Raw genomic sequence first — 18,447 nt, 5'->3', positions numbered from 1 at the left:
TAGTTGAATGCAGAGGAAACCGAATACTGAATATGTTAAATGACCCATTACGGTGTCAGCTGGTTTTATGTGTCCAGAGTTAGATAATGTAATAATACTAATGTGACAGTGTTTCTCGGCTTCAATACACTTCTTTTAAACACCTGGCCTTTACAGGGATATTTCAGCCAAAATGAAAATACTGTCATTATTTATTCACCATCCCATCTAACAGGGAACATCGCCAGAACTTTTGCTAACGTTCTGGCAAGGTTCTCTCAAAGTTCACAGAGTTCTTCTATTAACATTAATAGAATTTTCCTTCAAAGTTATCTTGTCTTTAATAACATTTTCAAAACATTAGCACACAAATATTATTTATACATTGTTAATGGAATGTTTTTATTTTAAATGAAATGTTTTAGTTGGATGTTCATCTAGAAATTTTTAAATGTTACTACTTGTTTCAGATTATTCAGAGGTTATTCAAAAGAAACAATCCGATGTTTGCAAAATGATAAAAATGGAATGTGCCCTATAGAGAAATGTGTGCATAACCAAGGAGAAACATTTTAAAAAACAAGGAACATTCGGAACATTACATAATGGGAATAATAGCACAACTATTTCATTTTATTGTTCTAAACCTGTATGACTTTCTTAATAATCATAATAATGTAGAACTGTTTTTGTCCATACAATGAATGTTAATGGGGTCCAAAACAACACTGGACCTCACTGACTTTCACTTTATAAACATTTTTGGGCAAAATACATTAAGACAAATGTACAATACCCACCCTCCAAAAAAGAAAAAAAATGACCAAAAAAAAAAGAAGAAAAAAAGAAAAGAAAGAAATGACAGGAGAATATCTTTACACACACACACAAATATACAACAAAAATGTACATATACACATTCCAGTCACTATCACACACCCTGTCCCACAGGACTGACAGATGGAGGGGCAGAGGAGAGCTACAGAAGTGGAGCGGCCTCTCTGTCCATTCCCCTCTCTCTCTCCTGCTGTCTATTGTGCAGCGGATGGGCTGTAAGTCTATCTCCTGCTAATTGCCACAGTGGTTCAAACACAAAGTCTGCCGCTGAAACAGTACCCAACAGGGTGTTGTATAGTGAGTAAAATTTACAATGTGTTACATTTCTCCTTCAGCATACATCAGGGAGGAGGGATGTCTACCGCATCAGTCAGAATTTAAATGTTTAAAGGCACGCACACAATTTGAAGCACACAATATTAATCATGCTCACTGGAATGTCTATCTATTTTGCTTTTTTTTTTTTTTGCATGGCAAGGTTAAAATTCAAAAACACTGTGATTAACACTGATTTATAAACTGTCTCTAATTTGACATCTGTGCAGCAAAACTGCTTATTTTTCTGAGGGCACTAGTGATTTTGGTGACTATTTGTGACCATTTAGACAGAAATTCCTGTCTTGAAGATTTGAGACAACATTCATCACAATGGAAACCGCAACAACTGTGTTTCCCCAGTGAAATACGGTTCATCCTACCTCTGCTGAGAAAAAGGAGTCACGTTACTTAAAAAGTTGCAGTATATGATACAACTTCTAAAGGAGTCCCAGGAGCTGTTATGAATGGTTTGTATTGCACTGGAGAAAGACAATGGTGTGAATGTTATTAAGACTCTGCAGGTACAATGAGATAAAACAAGTCTTATACTTCCTGTGCAACATGAGCCAATTGTTGTCCATCAAAGAAACTTTAGAGAAACGGACTATCACCATTTAATCTGGTAAATTCACGCAAATTCTAAACTAACCAACAACTTTTGCAAATGGAACACTTTGTAACTATATACAGCTTTTTGTTCCATTTTTCCACAATAATTAGACTGACACACAATAATATGGAACAGATTCTGTGACCACAGGAGTGCATCTAAAATGGGGCTTGGTAAAAACATCGCCACACAACTGTTCTTATTCCATGGAGTTTGACATTTAAAATCACTTTCTTCTCCCCATCTCCAGATGCAGTTTAATTATGGGAACTTCAAAACCCTGTTCCCCTTCATTCCATTTCGACAAACTGTTGTGCTTTTCATCAATGCTTTTATTAGGAAAACAAGATGTGGCTGATTACTTGGTGGCATAAGCCAATTTAATTTAAGGAACAGACAAAGCATAATTAGTTTGGTCTTGTAAAACATGTCAATGCTGCTCTGGCTAAATAACTAGCATCGGTGTAATTATCAAATAGCACACATGTCATTCAATTACCTCTTTTATGCAAACCTCAATGACTGCACACATTGACAGAGACGGTCCACTCATGTATATAAATGAATGGGAGAGGTAATGTGCTCAATATGACAACAGTCAAACCTTCAGCTATCATCTCACAAACAATAGCGTATAATAACACCACCAAGATCATTGTTTTAATTCCCAGGGAATGCATGAAATGAGAAATTATATGCAATGTAAGATGAAATGCCAAGTTCTGTCATGAAACGCTAGATGGCACAGGCTGATGGGTCATTAACGCAAACTGATGATATTCACAGCGTTAAATGACTTGGCACAAGCTGATTGGTTCAAATTGCATATGCAGCCAATGAGCTTACTGCTTTACATTTAAATGGCTGGTTAGCATTCACTAGAGCTGTTTACAGCAGCTTGGAGTGGGGTATGAGTGGTTATGAATGAATGAATGAATGAAACACATTTGTCCGTGTTTCACTCCGTCTCGAATCGCGCTCGCGGAAAGCGCTTGAGAAACAGTGTCTCTTCGGTACGCTTTCAACTCATTTTTTTAGTCTCGACAGTACGACATTCACATTACATCATTTGACTGATTTTTGCGTAGAAAGGGCAACAGCGCACCGCATTAAAAGAAATGATCATTCATGCTTTCATAACTGCTGGCCAAATTCAAAAACGAAACTAAAATTAAATCACCCTGGTGTTTGGGGGGCCCTACGCAGCTTACGTTTTTGGCATATAGGGAGGATCGGCTCTGCCTCCACCTCCCCAGCTCCACCTGTATAGATCTGCTACGGGTTGTTATATATGTTACTTGTGCAGCAGCAGTATGTCTCACAGTACCGTACTCACAGCACCGTATCAGCATATGTATTGGCAGTATAATTTCCTATACTTGCTTTGCAGCAGCAGCAGCAATAATCTACAACTACAATAACCCACAGCAGCAGCAATTCAGCAGCGTAGCAGATCTATTCCGCCAAGATTATTAATTTGTCAATTTACACGTTCAAGCGATTTTAAACCACAAGAATAAGAAACTAAAGAGAACTCAATTCGCAACTCACGTGCTGTTCTCGCACACCCCCAAAGCATGCACAAGACCCCCCCACCTCCAGTCGGTCCGTGAGAATATTTTCTAAATGTAACCGGTCAGTGGTGTAAAAAAGGCTGGAGACCCCTGCTTTAAGGAATGCAAGGCCTGTCTCAAAGACAATCACAGTCTATGCTTATCTTCTCAAGGACACTAGGAGTAAAACATAAAGCCCTTAAGACAGCATAAGAGCCCACCGGATGCCTGCGGCGACAGCGGTCCACCACACTGTGCTCAACCAAGAACCATTAGGACTGCTAGCCCCATTTCCATACTCAAATCAATGGAGGAATATTTCATGCAAGTTGCTTGTTGAATGTATTTCTCTAATGGCTTTCCCTCTATTGGTGTTATGAGGATTGTAAAACGAGGCTGAGGGTGAGATTATAAAAAGGGGCTCCATATGAGATGTAATCATATCGGTTTACAGAAAACACACAGCGTGGAGCCACACTTTTACGTGCTTTATAAAGCTGACAGGCTTTCCCTCGCGCACTATCATTCCTTTTAAAGTTCAAGCATTTTTTCTACTTCCCTCCGTTCCATATGAAGCTGTTTCTCATTAAGGATTAAACAGAGTTAGGTTCTCCATTCCCATAATTAAGGCATTCCTAAAATCAGTCTCCCCTCTTAAATCCCTTGGTCTAACCCTACACTTTTCCCAGTAGCAAAGCATTCCACTGATCCGATACCTAGCACCTATCATCTCAAGGTGTGTGAGATTGTGGCTTATGTACTTTAGTCTGTGTGTTTTGTTAAGAACGGCACTCCTGTGTTCTTGACCTCCCCTCTTTGACCCTTTTGTCTTACTGCGAAATCTAATTTCAGGCCTCAGTAACCCTCTCTGATCCCGAATACTGAAGAAATTACAGCAGTGGTACTTTTAATGTGGACACTGACGAACCCGCCCTTAATGCTGCAGGACCTGACACATCAATCAAAAGCGCTGCTCCCTTATCCGATCCGTGCTCCCACCTACGACCCCTGACTTCTGACCTCTAGCCTGTCTGCCATGGTTGGTGCTGTTGAGGGCGGACCCACATGACGGGGGCTAATTAGGTCAGATTGCAGCGAACTGTGCATTACAGTCAAAATTGGAAACACATGCTGCAGCCCACAGAGAGAGAGGGAGAGAGAGAGAACACCAGGAAAGAGGTAATGGTGGTGCTGGGGGTGAAGAAAATGGGGGTAATGTAAGGTGGAGCGGTGGGGTTCAGTAATGAAGGAGATCTATGAAATTTAAGTGTGTGAGGGGGGGATAAAGAGATGAAAAATGAATTTAATGAATGAATGACACCTCTTTGAGACCATAAATCTAACCTCAGGCTCAGGAGAGCGTCTGTGGACAGCATACTGGTCTCCTTGACAGCTCCGCTATTATCAATAATTGCTATAATGGCTATGTAACAGATTGTAATTGCTTTGATATTTGAGGTTTGAGGTGGGATATCCATTGCCATGGAAATAAATCTGATGTAGACACACACTATGAACAAGGGACAAAGAAAACAAAAATGTACTTATAAACTTTTATAAGTTTAATAAACTTTTCCAAAGTTTGAATGAAGAATGAATTAATATTAACATTTAAATGATTAAATAATAAATAAAATAAGTATTACATTTGTTCATTACATTTATTATTAATATTATAAATTTAATATTATTTCTATTAAATTTATCTATCTTTTATTAAACTATTTATTATTTTAATATTGCTTTTTGTAAGATTAAAAAACAACAATAAAATGATATTTTAATTACTATTGTTATATTATGATTATTAGTATTAATAATACATATTACTGTAATAATTACTTACATTATTGTTTTAACTGTATTTTTATGTTTACATTTTAATAGTATAATGCATTTATGACTTATTAGTTAACTAAAGCCATAAAAAAAAATTTTGTTACTTTTAAATAAAATAAACATTAACTGAAATAAAATAAAATATAAAAAAAACATTAAAAACAAGGACACATATCTCATTTTCATTTAGTTGAACTTGATGTACTAAAAAATAAAAATAAAACAAACAAACATTAATAAAAAAAACTATATACACATTTTATTTTTAAAATTATAAAAAAAAATAAAAAACAAAATTACTAAAATTTTAAAATGAAAATTAAAACAAAATATATAAAAAAAAATCAAAATAGGCTACTCAAAAACTATAATAGTGTGTCAATAATACTAAAATAACACTGGTACAATGATAATAATCAGCATCTATTTATTGAGTGTCTTTTGCAAAGCTCAAGGTCGTATTACGAGAAGGACTGTCTCTTATCTGTGGTATGGTTTCGGCATCTGAAAGATGTGCAATTTCGTCAGAAGCTCTCATGTATGACTCAGTGTCAGTGACGTGCGGTGTGGTCCTTGTGTGATGAGTTGCCCTGTATAGGTGTTTGGGGTGTAGGGTGCTAAAAGGTCTTTCACAAAAACAAGTAATGCTGGTTCACACTACTACTTGATAAGACCTTTAGCATGATATGCAGAAATGTATTTTTATCCTTCAACGATAAGCTGTCAGAGCTCTCTGTGCGTGTGCATGTATGCGTGTGTTTAGCCATTTGAGTGCGAGTGTGTGAAAGAACTTTTGTACCTCCGTTTGAGTTTGTCCCTTCTTCCCCTTTCTACCTTTGTTCGCCTGTCATCTCGCTCAATACCTCAGTGACTCCTCGCTCTCAATCATTCTCTGTTCCTGTGGCTCTCTCTCATTCTAACTCCTTCAATCTCACCGATACGCCCTGGGGTTGAAATATCTAAGTGCATACAAAACAAGTTCAGACAAAACCAGAGAGACAGAATAGTGCTAAGGAGGTAAAGACTGGGAGTGAATAACACTAAATGCCAAGAGGGAGGAACAGCATCAGGAGAGGACAGGAGCAATGATATGAGGGGGCCAGACCACATTTCAGACCTCACTGGGCTTTGTATTTGTGTGTGTGTGTGTGTGCGCTCACCTGTGTTTGTGTGTGTTAAATATGAAGTTCCACACCGGTTCCCCGTTCCTCATTTGAAAACCTCTTTTCTGTACCCCTCTCGTTCTCTTATTCTCTCCCCCATCTCTCTCATCCCCTAACTCTTTCACAGTCTCACAGGGGCAGGGTTGTAACAGAACACTTCTCTCTTTTGTCTCCTTTCTTTTCCTTATCCTTTCATCCTTTTAAACTTTCTGGGGAAATGGGTTTTGGTGGGATGGAAATTTCTGCTAGGTGAAAGGAGGAGAGAGGAGGGGAGAACGAGAGAAGGCAATATACATCTCCTGCTATAAAAACCAAGGGCTGGTTGGCGGTAGATGCTGTAAAAAAAAAAATCTCCAGAGGAAATTGCTTTAACAAATTGTCCCCTAATTCAAGAGCTGCACGGTCTCAAAATCCAACCTGTTCAGTCCACCATAAGCTGACATGAATTAAATGAAATTCCGCTGTCCGCTACTTTTAGTTACAGTTATTAACAACTAAAAGGTCATAAGGTGTAGATGCACTTGCTTGGGGTGATTAGTTTGGACTTAAACTCAATTTACTGACAATAAATCAGTTCCTAAGGACAGTCGGTCCACCCATTAGTTTTAAGCCATTTTCCACTCTCTTTTTTGTTTTTCATTATGAGATCTCTCAACACCCACCGCCAGCAGATGGTCCTCGTCCTTTTTTTCCTCCACCATAATGTCTTCTTTCACTCTGTCCATTCCTCTTCTTCTAAACCAGCCCTCTTTCACTCCCACTGGCTGTTGTCCCCTCACCGCCTTTCATGAAGATACCTTACCTTACTTCAGCACTCAAACCTTCTCTGCGCGGGAATTTATGCATCCACTTTACGAACTTTTTTAAACTTATATTTCAGATCAAACGTCGCTCATTTATAGCTCAAAGTCTGCGATTTGTGGTCTGACTGCTGGAAAAGTAGAGCTGACGCTCATGCACGCAGTGTCAGAGGTGTATTGTTGCTCTGGTAGTTCAACGCTTGCATGCCAATCTTTTAGAAACTCGCGCGTAAATAAAGACCTGAGATTAAAAGGCGCGTTTTAAACAGATAAGCGTGGAAGTACAACTCGACGTGGACCTTCTCAGACTGGACTCCGGAGATGATATGGGAGACTTCTGCAGTTTGAACGATGTGAGTTCTTCTGGAAATTTCGTTAATTTTTGCGTGAGACTGACGGACTGTAGAATCAATGTGGTTTTCGCCGAAGGTACGCGTGGCCCGAGACTCACCTAAACGGTAGGTGCTGCGTTTTCAAAGTCACTTTTTTAACTTGACATGTTAGCGTACTAGGCTACATTATGTCTACTGCTGATGACATCTAAAGGGGTGTAATGACAGATGCAATTTATTTGGGTTAATTTTTGTAACAGTTAATTTAATGTGAAGCAGGTGTTGATCGGACTCGTTGACAGGTTGTCAAGCTTTGGAATTAACCGAACGCAAATGAATTGTTCATTTGAGTCGAATCTTTACACTGGATCTGATGAACCGGTTCGCAAAATATTTCACTCACTGAATTCAATCCGAGCGAGTCCTCAGTGAACCGAGTCTCGTTCGATACATGAGCTGATAGTATGTATTACGAAAACAGCTGGTTGTAATAGCATTTTATTAAAACATCCTTTCCAGCCAGGTGATGTAGATACATTTCAGTATTGTTTATTGCAAATTACATTTAGGTCAATTATATTTCAAATGAGCTGAATCATGGCTGGAACATACTGGGCAACAAATCACAATAAAAATGTGTAAAAAAAAATAAATAAATTGAAACTGCAATAAACAGCAATTTGTCTGGACATGTAGGCCTACAGTTTTGCTGAACCGGTTAGTAGAGCATGTAATATGAGACCCCATCATCATTTACAGTAATTAAAAAAAAAAAAAAATTAATCTGAAACGATTTCTTCTAAAGAACCGATTCATAAAAATGAGTTGGATTCTTGATTACCAATCGGAATTTAAGCGATCGTGAGAAGCGTTCGCCCGGGCCTCGAAAGAGATGACTGAAAACTATTTTGGCGAAAGACCAAATATGTTTGATCTCATATTTTTCAACAGTAGGCCAGCCGCTAGCGAATCGACAAAATTAGAAATTTAAGTGCGTTCAACGGTGCTGTCCCGTCACTCGCGTGCAGTGTGCGGTTAAATCGACGCTCTCCGCCGTCCAATGCGCCGTCCAGTTCAGGTGTGCAACCTTTGTTTACCCGGCCTGCGTACCTAGGAAGAAGCTTCTCTAAAGCCAGTCCAGCATGCTGTTTGAAATACACAGTAGGTGTGTTTTTGTTTTTGCATTTACTATTTCTCCGAATGACATCTTAAATAATCCAGATATTTTTATTGTGTAATATTATAGGGACTACCCACATGAAAAAATACTATAGTAATTTATAGTAAATACTATAGTGTTTTTGAACCATACTATAGTAAAGTATTTGAATTAATTTATTGTGATAATTCTATAGTTGCTGTGGTAAAATAACAACTGTAGTAATATAAACAAATTACTTTACCCGATACTGTACTAAGTTTTCTACAACTATATATATTATTATTCTACAATACACAACAGTTTACTGTAGTAAAAACTAAAGTATACTACAGTATTTATTACAGTTTATCAGTTCACTATAGTTAATACTTCACTATGCTGTAGCATTCATTAACAAAGTGTTGTAAATACTATAATATATACAGTATAATACACTTTACTATAGTATGGTTCAAAAACACTATAGTATTTACTATAAATTACTATAGTATTTTTTCATCCTTTGGAGGAAGTCTTAAAAAACAAATGTATGTTAGAGCTACACACGAGAGTAGTAGTTTGTCAGTGTTAATGTGTTTACACAGTAATGGAGTTAAAGGGTGGGAGCTGGCAGCCATTAAAACAATAATTAACACACATGCACATCCTGTCAGTCACCTGCCCATCTAGCCTATAAAAACAGAAACTCACAACCTTTGTTTACTACATAATGAATGTTTGTGTAACTGTTCTCTCACCCCTGTAACACATAAAAAGCCACCGAGACAGAACAAGTGAGAATAAACCTACAGGTATTAATGTGAACTCTTCCTCCAGTTATCCAGGCAGGATCTGAAGCAGACCAAAGTTCTTTCTCAGAAAGAAAGAGGGAAAGTGTGGATGGAGATTATCCTGAAGTGTGAGGAGTAAGTGGAATGTGTCGCTCACGCTCAGTGTGTGGTAGCCATTTTCAGATGTGTTTAAGCTACTGATTTCTCAACTGCAACACAGTGCCTTTGATCAGAAACATATGTACAGCTGGGGGGTTTTTATGTAAATTATTTTTATGAGAAAGAGGAGGGACAAGATATGTTTGTCTTGGAATAATAATCCCTGTCTGCCAAGAAATTTTTTTTTTTTTCTTTCTCGCAGAGGGAATTTGTGCAGTATCTTTTTAGGAAAGATGTCTTTCTTCCTCTCTTTCTTTTTTAAACTAATATTAAAGAGGTCAAATAATTGTTTACCTTTTTTTTCTTTTACCCAAGAGGTTTATTTATAATTCATAATTTAGTTTTACACAACCATTGTGGCTGTTTTTTTTTCCATTTGGAGCTTTAAGACCCCATGTAAACTTATCAATATATATGTTATGATTGGCATCGCCCCATCCTTCAGTTAAAGCCTTATTGCAAAGTCTGCAATAACGTCTTCATAAATCCACAAAAATCTTCATAAATCCACATAAACTACAGTGATGCAATTAGGGAACTATACAAAGTCTAAAAAATTACTTAGAAAAACTCTTTCTTTACTTTTGAATAATTTTAATCATCTTCCTTATTATTTGACTGGGTTTGGTTTGGACAGATTGCTAAACACAGAGTACCAATGTGCAAACGTGGCTGGTCATTGGTTTATATTTTCAGCTGTCTAATAAGCTGGAAGCCATTACAGCAGTTCAGTACAACAATTGGTCTTTTTTTGGACTGGATAAAACGTTTTGAGTTCTGAAAGTTATAAACAAATAAACATAAAAGATATAAATGTAAATGAAAAAATGATAAAATTAAATTTTGTCATGACATGACCTGTTTAACTTGATTTTAAACCTGTGTCTTTATGTTTCATTTTCTCTCCACTTCTTTGTGGCGTGATATGGGAGTTCAGACTGTACTGCGTTGGACGCTTATGGCTGAGTGTATAGGGTGAGTGGGACGATGGGAAAATTCCAAAATTGTCAGTCACGTCAAGTCTGAACAGGGGGATTGTAGAATGTCTATCACGAGTCACGCTTTTGTTCGGATTGGAGAGGATAAATAATAAAGGCCATACATCTGCAATAATTGATTTGACAGGCTTATTATAGTGCAATAGCATGAAGTTGTAGTGGATCCTTTGGCTGATTTCCAGTGAAAAATCTTAGAAAGAGGTTATTTATAATGCGGGTTTAAGGTTTTCAGTGGCGTGAAGCCGAGAATAGAACGAGGTGGGAGAGCCAAAGTGTTTGTCTAAGGTGGCTTTTGTCTAGAAGATCGCAGATTACGCTTGTCATGGGGGTGGGCGTAGTGGTTCAGATCAAAGATATGTGTGGATGTGTGCGCACAGGTTCCTGTGAGGCAGAGTGTATAAGATCGGGTTAAACATGCGGGTTCATTGTGTTCAGGAGCTTGGCATTTTTTACGTGAGACTGGAGGCTCATTTTTGAGCTGTGCGTAAGGTGAGGAGAGAAAGTGCAGGGCTACTCTGTCTGGATGGCTGAGTTCGTGAAGCATGTCATTGCTGCAAATGGAGCGCACTGATGAAGTGGTTCTGCATGTCACCCAGCGTCTACAGATATGCCTCCTGCACGTATGTCTGCCTGCCTACTGTTTGTGTTCCCGTTCCAAAGCAAACATACACATTAACCAGCAAGTCTTCCTCTCAGGTCACACACATACACATGCACTACACCCTTTTTCATTTAGGTGTGCAGACTGTGCACACACACATACTACCTTCAACCATGAAAAATGCTTTTATTTTTACACACGTAACTTCTGTTAATAAGTCATTTTATGCCGTAAAAATGCAGTTTATACACAAAGTAATTTGAAAAAAGTTCTTCTATGTTGAGCATGTTTTTTAATTTATGGGAAAAAAACACTCATGACTGTGTTTCAAGGTCAGCAAGTCTCCTAAAACATCAGACAGTTTGACCTTTTTATGACAAGGCAAGATTAGTTCAGTTTACTTGACAAATGCCATGGGGTGTGACTTCTAAAAACGTAATATTATTATGAATATAAAAATATATTTGAAAATCATTATCATTACTTCAAATGTGTTTTAATATAGATTCATATGTATGTATGTAATCACATGTTTGAGGTGTAGAGAAAAAAATTAGTACATTTATTTGATGGTTACACCACATGACATTTTTAGAGTCATTCAATTTAATCTTTTCTTGAAAATGGAGAAAAAGATTTTCAAAACCGCATGAAACCAACATGAGTGCAAAGAGTATTTGCATTTCTAAGAACTTGCCTCATGAGTTTCAAACAAGATTTGTCATTGACCTTTTAATCTAAACGTAGTCTAAATATTGTGAAGCAATACCTAAATATTGATTCTCCCATGCAGTCATATATGTAACTTAATTTCAGCTGTCAACAACATGCTGGGATTTAGTGATAACTGTCTTGATATTGTAGCATTTTGTAGTTTCTGAGATGGTATGAAGGCATGTCAGATGCATAAAATATGATTCTGTCATTATTTGCGGTTGTGAAAGACCAAGGCTATAAATCTCTCAGCGAAAATACCTGAAATACTCATATACGCACTGCCGCCTTAAGCAAGTATATTTGCATTTAAAAGACGATAGAGCCTCATTTGCACACATCACACCTGTTCCTATGTTGAACGTAAACAGGAAGTAAGCACTTATACGTGTAGTGCTCCATGTCCCGGCATGCATACGTGTGGACTTGGCATTCTTTCCCTGCGTGTGACCGCAGGCTCAGTAGTGCATTGTGTGCGAGTGTGTTCGTTTGGATTGAGTGTTATTAGAAAACAGTGTCCGGGGCGGGGTGCTGTTATTGTCAGCGTCACAAGTAGTGATTTTGCACTTCAAACACAACCTTTCTGTCCACCCACTCTCTCCCTATGAGCCTAATGATTATCTCTTCTTCTCAAACGGACAGTCACTTGACTCTGCGTACACTCGGCCCCCTCCTGCATTCTAGTGTGTCCCGCCTGGGGAAACCCAGGAGGAGTTTTCTCAGTTGAAGCCACATCACTGACATTCTGAGCATTCTTCTTTTCTTGAGCTCTCTTTCTCTCTAAATGCCTCTCCCTCCCTCATCTCTCAGCACAACAACAACAGCATTGGTGAGTGATTTGCACCTTGCCTTAACATTGGACAGGTGGACAGCATCCCTCACTGTATCATCAACAAGACGACACACTAGGTCTGTGTGGTCACATTTTTCTTGTCAAACACTTGCTAAAAAGCAAATTGTCTACGTTTTAAGTAGATATGTTTTTTGTTGCCGTTAAGAGCATCACACCTCATAGCTTACACACTTTATGTAGTTTGCACTCATTTTTTATACATTAAGTATAAATTGTTTCCATATACACTCCCATTTAAAATTTTCGTGTCGGTAAGATTTTTAAATAATTTTTTTTCTGCATCAATGCATTACATTGATCAAAAGTGACAGTAAAGACATAAATGTTACAAAAGATTTCAAATAAAGGGTTTGAGTAATTTTTTTTTTAATTCATCGAAGAATCCTGGAAAAAAAATAGGACTATTTTGGTTTAAACTAAAATATTAAGCAACACAAATTGAGCACAAAATCAGCATATTTAAATAATTTCTGAAGGTTCATGTGACACTAAATACTGCTTTGCCACCACAGGAATAAATTACATTTTAAAATATATTCAAATATAAATTTTCACAATATTAAAACAATACTGTATTTTTGATCCCTTAAATGCAACCTTAGGGAGCATGAAAAATCTTACTGACCCCAATCTTTCAATCTTTTGAACAGTATTTTATATATTTTTGATGATATTTTGGTTTCTGCACTGAATTAATCTTTTCAACCCTCTCCTCACAACTTTATATGAATATTATTTTGATTGTACAATGTGACAAAAAACTACACAAGTGCCAATGATGAGGCACATTGATCATTTTTGATGTGATGGTTTTGCTTCCACCTGGTGGTTGACAGTGTGAGTGTTTGCTCATTTAGTGCTGAAAGTAAAAGGAAGAGAGTTTATCATCCATCAGTGTAGTTTTACTCTGACCCCCACTAAATAAGCACATAAATCACTACAACTGGGCCAGTAACCACCCAGGAGCTTGTCTTAGGTAGAAGACTGCTGAACTTTGGCGGTCCTGTCAATAAATAACCCAAATCTCTGAAGTATTCTCAGCACTGCAGAGAGTCATGTTACAGAAGTGTGTGAATATGGGATCATCAGGTCAAACGTATGGAAAAAGGATACAAGACAAGCACGAACAACAAAAACCTACAAATAAAGATAATAAAAGATGATGAAATGAGCATTTATTTGAGGCCCTTGAGGATCTTTTATTTATTTATTCTGCAGTAAAGTGGCATCTTTTTGTTTGCCTCAGTCATGCTCATAATCTGTGAAATTTACAACCTTTTCCACACATACCAGAGTTGTTTGTGGTCTCATGTGAAACTAGGCCAGCACCAGACCAACACTGTTCGTGAATTTATTTCAAACGGAGCTTTGCCAGATGTCGGCTAGCCGGTGACTTCATGTCTGCGCCAACCAACCGGAGCAGGCGATAGTGAAGCAAGTTTGCGGCTCCACTCTCCCTCTGCACAGAGACATGAATCTGCTGCTTGCAATTTTGCATCTTTTTTCCACTAACATATGCCAAAGCTGTAAAGCTATAGTTTTACAGTTTTAGGCTTATTTTACCTTATTTTTATGAGCTGGCATTGAGCCTGTTCTTTTGAAATCCTGTTTCCGCCTCAGAGTAAAAAAGTATACAACGGTAATTGCGAATTTTATCTCCCAGTTGTGACTTTATTTCTTATTCTCAAGTCAGCATAAAATGAAACGTACCCTATCTATTTTCCAAATGCATATTATAGATCTTATTGTGAGCAGTTCATCCATACATATGTTTTTTTTTTTGGTAACTTTTAATCAAAGTTTCAAATGATCTTCTGGTGAAACCTCTCTCTAGTGAGGTATGCTGGACCTTTCCGGTAAAACCCATCAATTTATTACAATTAACAGCAAGCTAGCATTCAGATTTGCCTCCATCCAATCAACAACCAATCAACAGTTACACTTGGACAATTGTAGGTAATCAATAGGTGCGTAGGAAAAACAACCAAAAAACAGGTCCAACATCAAAGCAAAAAAGAATAAATCCCGCACACCCTACGCACTTGCAATTGTATCAAAATTTATGATGAGGTAGGTTTAATAATGTATTACATCATTGATTGGTAATGATGTGTCCACGTGTCGCAGTGATTGGTCATGTGTTGTTTTTCAATTGGATTGTCAGAACTGTCTGTATATACCTGATGAAGGTCATGGGACCGAAACGTTGTGAGTGAATAATACATTTATATTTTGATACAATTGCAAGTGCGGATAGTGTGCGGGAATTATTCTTTTTTTGTTTCGATAATCTGTTACACTCAGATTAATTTTGTTACGCTAACATTCTAATCATTCCAAAGTAAATATGTGATGTGATGTCATCTTAAACTCCACTGTTCTTCCTCGTTATGCGCTTTCTAATACTTGCTTTTTTATCAACTCGTAGTTGACACGTCTTGGGAGTGATGCACTGGCTTCCCCTGGTTGCCATGGTGATCGCCTCGGCCCTGCCTTTCCCTCAAAGTCCTGTGCCCAGGCTTGTTGCCGCAATGATAGAGCCTGGCAGAAATGACAGCAGCAGCAGCAGCATCCCGACCAACTCATCAGTGGACCATGACTCTTCTCACAACAACTACAGCACACATGACATAGCTCCTCACAGAACAGACGATAAGCAGAGCACATTTGAGGAGGACCATATATCCAGAGGTAGAGCAAACCAAGAGAATCTTCTAACAGAAGACATTTTTGTCAATAACCCAAAGCAGGACCACACAGGTGGAGGAAGGACTACCGGAGCAGATGCCTCCAGGCCGCATAATCCTAGGAAATACAAATCACAAAAAATAGCCAGTTCCCAAAGCAATGATATTCTCAAGGACTATCAGCTTGAACATAGCCAGTTTCATGAAGAAAGCAGTATTGAGGCAGAGACTGTACTTAAAGACGACAGGAACGCAAGAAGTGAACTGAAAGACGGGCCTCTTGAAGGTCCGAAGGTCTCTCTGCAGAGCCCTCCAGTGCAGGAACATCTGGACGAAGCTCAGACAAATGCAAAAGAGTTGCTGCAGCAATCTGGAGGCTTTGGAGCAGAACCGGGCTTTGGGTTTGATGACATAGGCCTACGAGAAGAAGATCAGCTGCTTTTGCTGGACGCCCATCCACGGGTACTCTTCTCCCCGGCCCTTTCCCCACCCAAACACCCGCCTCTGCTCTTAATGCTGGAGTTGGGCTTATTGGCCGATGACGTTGAGGACGAGGAAAGTCACATGATGGATGCTGCCACGTCTGGTCACGGAGGTGACAAAGAAGCATACAGAAACTTACTCTTGGGTCTCTCTGATTCTGACGGCCCGGTTCCAGGTGTCCGCCGCAAGCGGCAAGCCGTCCACAGCGCACAAGGCATGGAACGCTCCGTATGCGAGGCCGAAAGCGGGTGGGTGACCAACAAGAAGACGGCGGTGGACTTTCGGAGCAACACCGTCACTATTCTGCAAGAGATCCAGACCCAGACTGGGCCGCTCAAGCAGTATTTCTATGAAACAAAGTGCCGTAAGCCAGATTCAAATAGGAAAGGTGAAGTGCAGGCGGTGGAGGGGGCCAGCTGCTTGGGGGTGGATAAGAAACACTGGATGAGCAGGTGCGAAACCAAGCAGTCGTACGTACGTGCGCTCACCTCGGATGAAAACAAGAGGATAGGATGGAGGTGGATCCGTATTGACTCCTCCTGCGTTTGCGTGCTGCTCACTAGAGGAACGTACTACACTGAGAAGAAGTTGGAGAGGGGCAGAGTGCGAGAAGGCAGAAGTTACAGATAGCTCGGACTGTCTGAACAAAGGATTGACGCAGAGTTCATGTGAATAAAAGAGCGTTTAAGGGACTGTATCTGTTCTGGTCCACTGTGTGGGGGATATTTCTTTTCCAGATGTTCCTGCATCGCACCTGACAAAACCTTATCGCTGTACCCCAGTGTCTCGCTGAGGGATGGTCATGAAAATCACCCTCATGTTGCTCAAAACCTGTATGATTTATTTTCTCCTGTGGAACACAAATGGATACAGTGGTGGAGTTTTTGGACACTAAGGCTGATGATACATGGGGCAACTTTTTGAGCAATGTTGCCGGGCAATTTTGGGCAAGGTTGCCATCAACGGGCAACCAGGTGAGACACAGGGCCCACAACCGATCTAAAGTATCTAGATAGAAATTTGTTACCCATTCTCAATGGGAAAGTGCCTAAGCAACATTGCTCAAAAAAAGTTGCCCGGCAAAATTGCTCAAAAATTTGCCCCGTGTATCATCAGCCTAAGTCACTTTTAAACATGTTTGCATTTCAATGCATTAGATACTGAATATCAAACCAAATGGCATCTGCAAACAAATAATGCCCAAGCTTTTCACTTTTCTGAGCCACTTTTTTTTTTAAGTTGTTTTTACCAAGGTGTATGAAGTCAGTTCTCCTCAAGTTTATGCAGGTTTTCTAGCAGAATAGTTATAATAACATATGAAATATTAATCAGTTTGACACCCAAAATGACTTTTTGTCTTCATTTTGAAAGAATTTGAGACCAGTAACAATAAAAAGTGTGCTTGTGCAATGTTTCTTTAAAAAGAAGTGCCTCGTTTTGATATTTTCACATATAATGTGAAAAACATGATACATTTTTAAATGTGGCTTAAGTGTCCAAATATTGTATATTTAGTGAATTTCATACAACAAAACCCAGTAAGTTGTTACGCTCCGAAAAAGTACTATGAAACTAATCCATGGTTGTATGGGCTATATCAAAGTACCTTTTAAGAAAATTCAGTTCACTGTAGCCATATTTGCAGTGCCTCCAGGTGGCTCTAATAGCGTTAAAAAAAGCATATATTTAAGGTTGGTCCTGCCAGTGTGCAATCCCAAGCACAAGTCTCAGATTTATGGGAGATTCTAATAGCTCTTTAATTTAGAGGGTGGGACTTGCTAGATTACTAGAGCTGCCATGTTGTGTTGCCATTTTGCCCATTCATAGCAATACAAGTGAACTGTCTTGGGTAATAATATAAGTCTTTGATCATATTCCAAGTCTTGTCAAGTCATGTAAGGATGCGGTTGAAATGTTAGTCATTCAATTGTTGTTTTTTTCTAGGTGCATTCACTGCAACTTATTTAGTGTTTCATGAAACAGTATACGGGTTTGAAGTTATACGAGGTGACGATGAGTTCCTCCACTCTGCTGTCTTTCCTCCAGTCCATATCCACGTCTCGCTAGGCCAGTGTGTAAAGTCACACAAACAAGAAAACCTCAATACTGAGAACGATTTTTCCGTACTTTTCGTATATTGTTGCATTTGTTTTATTGTATCTATAGTATACAGACAATAAGTTATTACTGTTGAATTAGTATGTAAGCGTACGTACTTGATATTAATATATTTCTGTACAATATGTGAAACATATACATCGTGCAAATATATGTGTATTTATAATAACCAAAAACAATTGAGCTGTTTAGAGGTCAGCAGAATTTGTAATTGCAGATGAAGGCTTTCTCGTTAAGTGTCCTTCAAATGCCTGTCCCAAAACATGTGCCGCCTCGCTTTCAGTGTCCGCTACGATTGTTCACCCATGTACTGTTCACTCAGCAAATGTTACAGAAATACAGTTCAAAAATGAGTGTTGGAAGAAATTCCCTGGTTACTGTATTGAGAAAGCTGTGGAAGTCTTGTACACAGGGTCTGATGTCATTTTTCACATTGAGTTATTGTAATAAAAGTATTATGTAATCTTTGTA

At 38.6% G+C, this 18,447-nt stretch overlaps 1 protein-coding gene across 3 annotated transcripts; it reads left to right on the top strand.

Annotated features, from left to right (window-relative positions):
• Positions 1 to 6,967: 6,967 nt before the first annotated feature.
• LOC107687632 (uncharacterized) lies at positions 6,968 to 16,872 on the top strand. Of its 3 annotated transcripts, none has more exons than XM_016485032.1 (3): positions 8,338 to 8,592; positions 9,410 to 9,498; positions 15,117 to 16,872. In XM_016485032.1, exon 3 carries the CDS (start codon positions 15,136 to 15,138, stop codon positions 16,486 to 16,488), a length of 1,353 nt encoding a protein of 450 aa, XP_016340518.1. In that variant the 5' UTR covers positions 8,338 to 8,592; positions 9,410 to 9,498; positions 15,117 to 15,135; the 3' UTR covers positions 16,489 to 16,872. The 3 variants fall into 3 exon arrangements, with proteins under 3 accessions (XP_016340517.1, XP_016340518.1, XP_016340519.1); XM_016485033.1 differs by having other exon boundaries at positions 8,338 to 8,596; XM_016485031.1 differs by lacking the exons at positions 8,338 to 8,592; positions 9,410 to 9,498 and adding an exon at positions 6,968 to 7,557.
• Positions 16,873 to 18,447: the final 1,575 nt, after the last annotated feature.

Source organism: Sinocyclocheilus anshuiensis, unplaced genomic scaffold, assembly GCF_001515605.1.
Source record: "Sinocyclocheilus anshuiensis isolate Anshui unplaced genomic scaffold, SAMN03320099.WGS_v1.1 scaffold361, whole genome shotgun sequence".
NCBI lineage: Eukaryota > Metazoa > Chordata > Actinopteri > Cypriniformes > Cyprinidae > Sinocyclocheilus > Sinocyclocheilus anshuiensis.
The sequence above is the reverse complement of the archived record's forward strand: the minus strand, read 5'-3'. Positions and strand labels throughout refer to the sequence as shown.

Coding starts and splice junctions, on each gene's coding strand:
- LOC107687632 (XM_016485031.1), top strand. CDS start 15,136: ATGCACTGGCTTCCCCTGGTTGCCATGGTGATCGCCTCGGCCCTGCCT.